The sequence below is a fragment of the Orbicella faveolata genome, unplaced genomic scaffold (assembly GCF_042242905.1).
Source record: "Orbicella faveolata isolate gen_17 unplaced genomic scaffold, um_ofav_v1 contig_47, whole genome shotgun sequence".
Lineage (NCBI taxonomy): Eukaryota > Metazoa > Cnidaria > Anthozoa > Scleractinia > Merulinidae > Orbicella > Orbicella faveolata.
The window spans coordinates 23,505,653-23,517,293 of record NW_028301577.1 but is presented as its reverse complement, the minus strand read 5'-3'; the positions used below and the strand labels follow the sequence as shown (position 1 = coordinate 23,517,293).

General features: G+C 38.4%; 1 protein-coding gene and 1 non-coding gene across 2 annotated transcripts; both read left to right on the top strand.

The window, feature by feature from the left end:
- The first annotated feature begins 514 nt into the window (after positions 1-514).
- Trnat-agu (transfer RNA threonine (anticodon AGU)) lies at positions 515-587 on the top strand. Its single transcript has one exon. It is a non-coding gene; the product is annotated as a tRNA-Thr (tRNA).
- A 2,175-nt stretch (positions 588-2,762) lies between these two features.
- Positions 2,763-10,717, top strand: LOC149097693 (peroxidasin homolog). The gene is made up of 8 exons (XM_089279989.1): positions 2,763-2,866; positions 3,498-3,543; positions 5,064-5,670; positions 6,316-6,559; positions 7,025-7,209; positions 7,898-8,190; positions 8,802-9,367; positions 9,889-10,717. The coding sequence occupies exons 2-8, from the start codon at positions 3,530-3,532 to the stop codon at positions 9,954-9,956; spliced, it is 1,977 nt and encodes a 658-aa protein (XP_089136115.1). The 5' UTR covers positions 2,763-2,866; positions 3,498-3,529; the 3' UTR covers positions 9,957-10,717.
- Positions 10,718-11,641: the final 924 nt, after the last annotated feature.

The following is an 11,641-nucleotide window of genomic DNA, read 5'->3' as shown; positions in this document are numbered from 1 at the left end:
TTTGTTTGTTCAATTGTTTAGTTTGGCGCAGAAATTTGACTAAGAGACATTATTGGTTTTGTGTTTGGTTGTTGGGCTGTTATTAGCGATTCCGACTTTTGAAAGCGTAAACGGCGTGGATGACATCAATTTCAGTGACGAAGAGATTCTTATAACGCTTTTAGAGGTCCAAGAAAAAGTCTTAATGATGATAAAAAGATCCATCAATTTAACAGAGCAAGCCACTTTCATCAATCACAAATCAAGGCCGATCTCAAAACCTGAACAACAACAGGCGCGTATCGTAGCAATGAATACAATAAAACTTGCTGATGCACACGACTTAAGCAGTTGGGAAATTTTTCAAGTTTCAATTCACAACTGCTTAAGTTGTGTGCATAACTACGATGATCAATCATATCTTCATATCATGATCATTCTCCGCAGTTCAAATATATGAACTCTCATGTATTTACTTGTATTCTTCACCTTTTACAGGTATATTACAAACTCACAAAGTGGCCAGCTCCCTGTTGGCTTGATAGCTCAGTTGGTAGAGCACTGCACCAGTATCGCAGAGGTCATGGGTTCGAATCCCGTTCAGGCCTGAATTTTTTTCAGGCTTTAATTTCACGACTGCTTAAGTTGTGTGCATAAGTTGTGTGCGATGATCAATCATATCTTCTTACTAGATAACTATTGCCCAGCAAGTCCTGCTTGTTCGTTAAGTTATTCGACATTTTGTACAATGTCGTGACATTATAAATTTCTGTCAAGCTTCTAGAAGAATACGTGTAATTACGGCGTCTTACATTATTCACTCATGCCTGAACAAATAGTGGGATGTCAGTGAAGCTAAAAGCTGAAGGATACCGGCGTGCCTTTACTAATTGAAAAAATAAATAAACAATGTAAAGTGGAAGATATGTTTGCATTTCAGGACCAACTCCCAACAATCTGAGGTATTCTCGCTCTGGCCTTTTGAAAGTCTTACTACTACATGCAAATACGGAAAATAACGTATAATAAAAGTGATATCTAAAACCCGAATATGAAATAATAATTTTCAAAAAAGATGAAATAAACTACGACGATAAACTTTAGTATACACACGCAAAAACTGACTTCCACCATTTAGATTTTCGGCAATTTATTTTGAGACATGGGTAGCTTTTACTTTCAGGAAGAAAATCTTGCCAAGTAGGCACTAGTACACAGATCGAGGAACTACACCAACATATGTTAGTCCATCAGTCTCCGACGTGGGTTAATGACGTCAACATGATTCAGTGAATATTTGAGCTAGAGCGGTTTTCAAATGAGTGTCGTAAAACCAAAACAATTACTTACCAATTAGACTATTCAACCAATCTCAAACGGTAGTAAAAACAAAACCAAAACTAAAGTAATTGTCTAATTACTTTCCACACTCAATTGAAATCCGCTCTATGACGTATAATTACATCGATAGTTGAAATAAGCAGAATGGTTTTACCCCTTGTTTGAACATCCTGTGCAAGTTTGGAATCAACCCAGATCGAATAACGATGTTATAGCAATGTCCTTTTAATCGGAGTGTTCATACGACAATATCTACAAAAACAAACCTGCGTTTCCGCTTAAAACCCTTAACAGTTTAGCTGGTTCATTCTGGTCGCGTGACACGTGCCGAAAGGGAAACTCAGTTACGTAACAGACCAACCACATAGCTTTCAAAAACTAATCTGTTAGTTTGTTATTGCACTGTTTAAGATACAACTTCGAGAAAACATAATGACTGAAAGATACATCGCAATAAAAAAAACAAAACTGCTAAGCTCTTTAATGACAAATGGAAATGCCTTATATCAAAAGATTTTGTTCCAGGAATTTTGTCACCACCAACGTCTCAATAGGGCTAATTAAGGTACCTACATTGTGTCAATGTTCTCATGTTTTTAAAATCTCTCTTCAGTAGCGCCTAGAATTAATTGATTTGTTTATCTAGTGTAGTCCTCAGAGTGCCGTGATTTTATTTCATGGTATTTACTTTGCTACAGATGTTTGTTTATTTTTTTTTACGTTAAGTGTATTTTTTTATATGAAAAAAAAAATAATAAAAAGAATTGTTATATTGCCTTCTGAAAACAAAACTGCTCTCATAATGTGTCAATTACGTACAAAGAGATATATACTTGAACTGATATCACCGACCGGATTCAGGATTAAGCATGCGCACAACATCAACATACGAAGACACGCGTAAATTAAACCCAAAGTGGATGTTGTTACGTAACTCACTCCTTCGAGTCAGAACCAGCTTTGAAAAGAAAAGAAAAGAAAAGAAAACCAATAACAACAAATAAATACAAAAATAAACGCACGGACAATTCTTTCTTTTCACAGGTTTTTGAGGTTTTGACTTTTTGTGGCAAACGCCCTCATCACGCGCTCATAACATCATTCTAAGTTATAACACAAAACACTTTCTTTTGTTCTTGATTAGAGAACTTCAAAGTCCACATAACCATTGGCATTGCGGTTTCAGCAATATCATAATTGCTGTGTCGATTTCCATTTTGTCATGATACAAAGAATATTAAAGTGATTCCGTCACAAAAAGCAAACAAATCAGGGTGATATTGCTTTCAGCTACATGTTACCCGCTTGCGTGAAAATCTGAAAATAGTTCTGCACGGACCACGGGCAACTTTAGATATCGGCTTTAAAGTGTAAAGTGCTTTTGTTATTTGATGACTAAGGACTGTCAATACTTTGCACACCGTCTCAAATAAAAGGGAACACGATCAACTCATTTCACCACAGCAAGCGACGTTCTCCGCTGAAGATCTGAGCTTCTTGACGGAATCGTTCTGTTCTCTCTTGAGTTCTCCTCTCCAAGTAACAGGTATTGTACGATTACATATATACACGATAAATTTTCTTAGTCTGATGTTAAAGTTTAAATTTCTGTTGTAGAAGCAAGGAAAAAGTAATAAGTGCGACTAAAGAGGCTTGTAGCGCGAAACATATATATATATATTTTTTGGTTCGCCAGAATGTTTCCTTTAAAGGGCATGAGAATTCATGGAAGTTTTAATCTTCCCCTTGATTCATTTATTCATGTTTTATCTTACTTTGTAACTTTACTTGCACATTTGTAGCTCTTGTTTTTGAGTTCTCAATTCGCTAACTTCAAACAGTGGCCCTTGCAAGCAAAGGCTATTTTGTTTTCTCTGGCCACCTTTAAGGGGCTCTAACAAATGACAACTTTGTTCCTTTTACTTCTTTGAGTAATGTCAGGGGTAAATGATTGTTAATGAAACGAAAAAGTGCCTTAGTCTTTTTAATTTAGACTTAAATCATAGCAAACTCGGGCTAAAACTAGCAGTTTGCCGAATTTGTGTCGATGGTTTTAGCCTGTATTTCGCGTGGTTAATGTCACATACTGTTTCAGTGACCCACTCATGGCAATATAGAATGCAGGTATTATGAATTAGTTTGCCAGTATTGATGTAATACTCTCTATGATTCAACAGGTGAAAAGTGAGAGCCATTAGCCAAAAGCAAAATGTACACCACAAGGTATGTTTAAGTTACGATGAATAAATCGATGTTATCTTGGTGATACCGCGCAGTATCGCTAACGTTCAACTTAGACGTTTTTGAGTCGAACTAGCCAACATCTCACAGCTCCATGCCCCAAGGTTCCTTGTGTGTTTAAATGAAAATAGTATACGAAGTTGTTTTGCCTTGAAATAAAGAGTATACAGTATACGATGGGTCACCATGTCGGTATATAGTGCTCAAAATGCAGAACAGGACTAAAATCCCATACTTTCATCGTTTGAAGAAATATCACAAAAGTCCTTTCGGTTATGCCTCGATAGGTTTAGATGCTTTTGCTTAATCCAAACATGCGTGTTGACATTATACGCAGAAAACACAAAACTAGTGCTCCAATAAACTAAGCACAAATGTAAAGCAACTAGTTAAATAGCCCCCTCTTACAGAGTAACTGTCACTCCTAGAGCTGTAAGCACCATTAATTTCAAAGCGAACTTTCTTTGACTTTCTGCGACCGGGATCTCCGCCTCCCTTCCCCTCATCTCCCCCTTTCTTCCGTTACTTCAGGAATATTCAACAATAATAAAACTTACGGGATATATCGTTCGTCCGTACAATTTTTTCTTAGCAAAAGCAGTATGAGATGATGACGTCATATGACATGATTACTACGGCATGTTATTCATGCAGGTCCCATCTTGGATTCGCCACCTTTTTGTTTTGTTCAAAGACCCTACCACTAGACACGGAACGCAGAAATGCTACTATGAAGTCGTAAAACTTTCAAAATAACTGTATGAAAGTTACATTTTGGTAATACGGACAAGAAAATTCCAAAATTGGATAAATACAGGTGGTCAAAGTTTAGTTGCCGTGGGACATTAAGTTCGTCCATCTACCGAATTATGATCCATTGACATTTTTATTTACTCAGTCTTTCCTTCTTTATTGTCTTCCTTCCTCCCATCCGTCCATCCTTTCGGTAATATAATTAACACTTACTCCACGACCAAGCCTTTGATATGAGATGGTAGATAACCAACAAGGTGTGTAACCAACGTCGAGATGGCTATAATCATCACGTTACCAACAAGCGCTGATGGAATGATGTTTTTAAATGGCCCTAAACTGTGGAAAAATTAAACTAAAATAAGAAATAAAACGCCCCAAACATTTACGCGTATACTTCCCATATTTGTAGAGCGGGTTATTACTGCTCATATACCACGATGGCCGCTAAGCCAAAGAAAACTCTTGAATTACATTGTTCCACGATCCAGTTTTTAATAACGATAGTTACCACTTATTATCGTTATTTTGTCATATATTATAAGACATGGTAACATTTAAGACGTCATAATAATAATAATAATAATAATAATAATAGTAGTAGTAGTAGTAGTAGTAGTAGTAATAATAGAAAAATATAACTAATCTTAAAAGGCATATATTATATGAGCCGATGATAATTTGTCATGGAGCCCATAAATACACTGTGATGTTTAACTTTCAATTTGTCTCTCTTTTCTCTATTGCAGCTTTCTCTTTGGAATGCTACTTGTCATTGGCTGGTATGAAACGCCTCAAGCGCAAGTTTCTTCTTCTGGGCAACTACTGCTGGATACGCTGAGCCTCACAAACTGCGAGGTTTCACTCGCCAAAAGATTATTATGTCTTAAACACGGCAAGTATCGCACGTTTGATGGCACATGCAACAATCTCTGCAACATTACAACCGGAGCCACCTTTACACCGCATCGTCGTCTCCTTCCCGATGCGTATGAGCCAGACTTCCAACCTCGGCAATTCTCGACCTTCCAAGCACCCTCCGGCGAAGCATTTCCCCTTCCAAACGCAAGACAAGTTAGCAAGAAAGTGTTTGACAGTGTTGGAGCCCAAGCCGATTTTACCCACTTGGTAATGACGTGGGGTCAATTTTTGGACCATGACCTCACGCTAACTGAGTTTACTGTAGGGGTGGACCCACAGAACGATTGTGGCGGGAGCCAGGACGCTTGTCCCAGCCTGTTTGATAAGCCTGACTGCTTTGGAGTCAACATCACCAGCGGGAATAATCTATTGAGTGATCCAAGCGCAAAATGTACTCCTCTCTCCAGGTCAGAACGGGACGATAATGGCAACCAGGTCAGTTGTTATCCTTGATGATACATAGGACAGTTTCTAATCTTCTGAGATCACACATTGGTCAGTTTCTTTTTCTAAATTACACGCAGTTCATATATGGTCAACTTTCTTATCATATGTGCCTAATAGATCAGTTACTTAATCATGACTTCACATAATGCACATGTCATGCAGGCCACTTTGGTTTCACAGAGTCGAATAAGAAAAAAAAACAAACATTCATAGAACAAAGTGGCTAGACAAAGAAAGACTTCAGCAAACGTTAACTACACTAGCTTCTCGCAAAATTTTAATGACCGCATTAAATAATACTTGAAATAATATTATGTTACTCAGTAGCTAGTTATCTTTAAGGACAACGTGAAAAGGGATAGCTATACTATCATCTATTTGATAAAGCTACTGTGTGAATATATCTTCCTTCAAAAAGTAAGTAGTAACAAAGTTCTGATAAAGAAAAAAAATAGATCATTTTAGGTAAGCTTGCCATGTTATTAGTTATCTCCCCTGTTAAGACTTAGGGATTAGTGGAAATCGTTGTATTCTATGTAATTCTGCAGTTTCCTTGGATTATAAACAGTTTAGCGTGCTTAGCAAAATGAATAGTTGTCTCTAACCTAAATAAACTAAATTTTTCTACTACAGATAAACGAGATAACCTCTTACCTTGATTCATCAAATGTGTACGGCTCAGATCTCGAAAACGCGAACAGCCTTCGCAAATTCACAGGGGGAGAACTTCTGGTTGAAGCCTTTCCTGACATTTATCAATTACCAGTTCTACCGGCGGCTGAATCTGCGGGCGGTGAAGCAGGCTTCTGTAGATCCGAAAATGTTACAGCTGAACCTTGTTTCAGAGCTGGTGATCCTCGGGTGAATGAAAATCAAGGTGGGAGAAATAAAAGACGTAACTGAACTTAGCGATAAAGTTGAGGTTCATAATAAAACTGAACAATTAAACACAAATACCTTGTAGTACTCACCGGCAGGTATACATAAATTCTCAATCACTGTATTTGAAGTCATAAATGACAAATGAACTAGTTTATTTGAATTTGGCTTGAAGCGGTTTGCAGATGAGTTACGTAAAACCAAAATCAAAGTTATCATTTTAGCCAATCACAAATGACACAGACAATATAGTGGACCAATCAAAACTCGAAGTACATGCATGTAGCTGACGCGAAGCGCGCGGGAAAACATGAGCGAGCGAGTGACGATTGGTTTTGGTTTCACTTCTGATTAAATGAAAAAGTGGCGCAAGTTTTGTAAGCCAATCGGGTGGCGTAGTAATGCAAAAATGAATTTTTACTTAACTTTATTTAAATAACCATTCTGTTCTCTTGTTTGACAGCTTTAATGGCAATGCACGCTCTGTGGGCTCGTGAACACAACCGTATTGTCAATATCCTACACTTATTAAATCCATGGTATGATGACGAGAAACTGTATCAAGAGGGACGCCGAATCGTTGGTGCCTGTATGCAACACATTACATATAATGAATGGTTGCCAACACTCATTCCCAGTCTAACTTTGGTAAGACCCAGATGGAAGAACATAATGTAACAATTCGTCCTTTCTTTTCTCAATGGCAAAAAATCCTAGATATATATTTATTTGTAACTTCTGAATTATAAGGAAGTTCCGTTCAAAGGGTTACTTGATCACAAAAAGGACTGATCCACAAACTTAAAGTGGTACTATGATCAAATTTTACCCCTTGAATTTTGAGCTTAATCACATAGAATTCCACGAAAGATAAAAAACGCCGTTTACCGTTTGCAAATATCTGTATTCGTCCCTGAGATATTTAAGTTTAAAAATGTGTAAAATACGTAAATCAGCAAGTTATGCACTTCCAGTCAGTGTAACATGTAAAAAGTACTCAGCCGTGACTGCATTAGACTGGTCTCCTTCGGGCATTTCGTAAGCTTGTTTCGTGCTTTCGGCAAAACTTCGCCCCTGCACCATATCTCAGCGAGACACGCCAAAGCATGAATCAATTGCTGAATTTTATTTTGATCCGGGACGCTCCAAGTGAATGGATATTAACAACGGCGTACACACCTGCGAAACCTATTTAGCATCAGCAGTACACCGTACAATCTAAGAGATTCTGAGATCAAACTAGACTTGCCCAAGCCGCGCACGAACTACTGCATGCAAGCGTGGCTTTTCTCCAAGTGAATGGATATTAAGAACAAACGACCGTTTTCTGTTTCAGAGGAAAGAAGCAGGAGTTGCGTTGGAGGCACCTGGAACACTCTTTGGCGGTTACGATCCTTTCACAAAGGCTTCAATGTTCAACGTATTCTCTACGGCTGCCTTAAGAATAGGCCACACTCTGATTCGGGAAACCTTTACATTGGCGGATGGAGTTCGTGGAGGGAACCGCCTGAATGAATCTGTAGTCACGTTTTTTGACCCAGCAGTGCTCTACGAACTAGAGTTAGGAGTCAATCCCTATACAGGCATATATCTTGGATTGGCTTTGGAAAGAGCCCTCGATTTTGATCGGTATGTGTTTGTTCAGCCTTGGTTTGTAAGACAAAATAAACTGATTGACAATCGCAAAGCAAAACCTTCATTTCTCGATTGTCTTTCAGCAGCCCTTGAACTGTAACTTAAATTAAAAGTGAGGGTGATTTAAATGCAATACAGTACTTCTCAAAGAGATCTTCTGACTAAAAGACACTATTCCTCCAAACTATTAAACGTTGACCTCACTCGGTCAATGAGCGTCTTATAACATGACAAATTTTGTATGCGCGCGCGTGTGCGTGAACTTTTCATTTGTGAGGGTGTTGACTTTGTTTCTGCGCTTCCTGTGTAAGTTTCCTAATGAATAGTTTTGTATCTTACAACTTGGTCAGTATAGTAACTTCGCTGTCAGAATGTTCCTTCTCTGTCGTTAACGTGCATCGATTTTTCAGGGCCTTAACTGTAAATTAAGTTATTTTGATAACAGCAGCTGTTGAAAGGACACCAAATTCATGAGTAGATTTGTTTAAATATAATGATCTTAATAGCAAGTTCCGACTTGCATGCACAACATTATCCAAACAGTTGAAAACGATTGTCCAAAAAATCGCATTTGACAATAATTTAGTGATTTTTCCTTCTCGTAGGAACATTGCTTTGGCAGTGTTGGAAAACCTGATAATACCAGGACCAGGTGATGGCTTTCGTGGTGACCTTGCTGCTATAAACATGCAGCGTGGACGAGATCATGGCTTACCAGGGTATATCCAGTTTTCAACACTTTGTGGTGGTCCTGCAGCTACAGGTACAAACTTCAATGATCTTACAGATATACCATTTGCTCAGCGGGTAAGACTGGAAGGTACTTACCGAACTGTCGAGGACATCGATATATTTGCGGGAATATTGAGTGAAAACATTCTAGCAGGCAGTGCGTTGGGACGAACCGCCACCTGTCTGCTTCTCACACAGTTTAACAACACGCGCCGTGGTGATCGCTTCTGGTATGAGAATGACGACCCTCTCACAGGATTTCCCATAAAACAACTGGACGAGATAAGAAACTGTAATCTAGCTCGAGTGATATGTGACAACTCAGACGGCGTTTTCACTATTCAGCCCAAGGTTTTCATGCGAAGGCTTAGGGATACTCCAAATGATGATGTGTCCTGCAGCGATTTGCCTTATGTCGACTTGGAAGTTTTTAAAGAGAGTAAGTACTTTTTGCTATTTGCTATTTGTATTCCGGACATTCTATTAAGATAGTAAAGAACTCCTTTTTTTTTCTTACAATATTTTGAAAATGTTTCTACAACTTACTCCGAGAGTAAACATTCCATCAGACTTGTCTTAAAAGTTACCGTGGCAAAGTTTGCACCGTCTTATGAAACCTAGGCGTTTACAATCTCGGATGTAATGTGCAGCGTCTTATAAATGGTCGACAGTAATTTAGAAGTAGAACATTCAAAGATTCAAAAGAATAGCCCGCATCTCTCTTCTTTCCCTCCTCCAGATGTAACGGGCGATAATCGAAATGTGTGGGACATGAGCTCGCTGACACAGACTTAAGGCTCGCGAAAAGAAAAGGGTAGCTGTAATATTTCCTTCTGCTCCCTTTCCGCGCTGTCAATCACCAATAACATAAAATATTAAAATTCTCGGAAAGCCGGCGATAGTTTACAGTGCAGAACAAGTACTAAGTGAAATATTGATTTGTTATGTCTTGATTGCTAGGTCCCAAATATTACGGTGCTCCCAAACTTTCCCGGAGTGGTGGTTTTGGCGGAAATGTCGCTGCTTGAAGTATTCCCAGGGATCCATTCTTGAATTTGTGCCATGCAAGGTTTTGTTTTAGTTAGTCAAAAACGATGTAGTTGATGTTAATAATGAATGTAACACGCCTGAGTTACAACCTACGTGGCCGTCGAATAGCTAGTTATATAACCAATATTATAATTGATAAAGGATTAAATTGCCTTGTTAGTCAATAAGTATAAGCAGTCATTAATTGTAATATCAATCGATCGTTCCATTTTTAGGAAACGCACGATAAATTGTTTATAACATAAAGGGTAAAAGTTGATGTGTTCCAGCATCGGTTGATGGTGGACAATCCATTTGAAAAAATATATGATGTGATGCCAGGCCTCTTGAAAAACTCGATAAACTTCGTACGTCCTCGGATAGACTTTCTGACGTTTCTGGTCATCTTAGACAGTCTTGAAAAATCTATTTATACAGTCAGAACATTCGGACATCTTTGGTCAACAATGAAAAAAGTTGAGTACAAATGTCGTCCTTTAGAGCCACTCCTAATTCAGTGATTATATATATGCTCCAAATTCAATCGCTTCAAGCGTGAAACTCGAGTAACTGTAGGTTCTATCTTAATGTTCATGCTCCAAGTTCAGTCAATTTCAGTAATTTTAACCTCTATGTTATAAAGGAAAGTCGGTGCCGAAGAATTTTTTGTCATTTTCAATACTTAGTTTTTGAATGTTAATCTAATAACGAAGCATGTAAAATAGCTCTATGAAAGTGGCAATAAACTTTAGCAACTTTATGTTGAGAGCTCTTCTATGTTTGAACATGCATGAGCTACTATGCAATTCATACCCCACTCCCCTTCAACCCTGTCCCCGCCCCCCCTGCCCGTCCCCCCACCTCCAAGCGAAGTCAATTGCGAGTTTCTCCTTCTAAAGTTCCTATCAATATCAATTGATATTCCTGCATGGTGTAAGGAGATGATTCGTTCCTTTGGGTATTTTATCCCCTTTAAAAAGAAATATTTTCGACAAAGGGGAAGAAATAGTTTACTTCAATGACTCCAGAGACGACTGATCTAAAATGAGAACAAAGTGACTATTATCTTATTAATGCTTCGTTTTATATGCATGGCGATGTGAGATCGAGTATGATAGTCAGAAAACGTTGCAGTCCAAATAGAAACTTAAAAAAAAAATCATTGTTCAGTCTTGATCTACGTCTACCAAATAACTTAAAAACGGTGCCTACTTTTGTTAGCGCGCACACGTTCTGCGCTTCACGCAAGGCATGGTTTATTTTAAGCGCCACGCGCGCGCTGCGGTTGACATTAGGGAGTTTACTAAACCACGACGGCGACGCCGAGGGCAACGTCGATTGATAAATGAATTTATATTTTACCTACGAATCTCGCGATACTCTAAAGTCATTTACTTTGTTTATCACCGTCAAAACTATCGCAAAACTAAATCCGAAACACAGCGATAAATTTGAAATAAGAATTTAAAACAATTGGCCGTCGTGGTTCACGTTCTCCAGACAACACAAAATTTGGTCATTTCACGTTGCTGTCTTGCAGAGAAATGCAGACGGCAGAGAAATGTACAAAGAATCATAACGCACGTGCACAGCCATTGTACTGCTCAATTCTTTTGTTCAGTGGCTTTCCCTTTGCCGTTGCCGTCGTGGTTCCGTAAAATTCTTAATTGCGGCAGTCAACTAC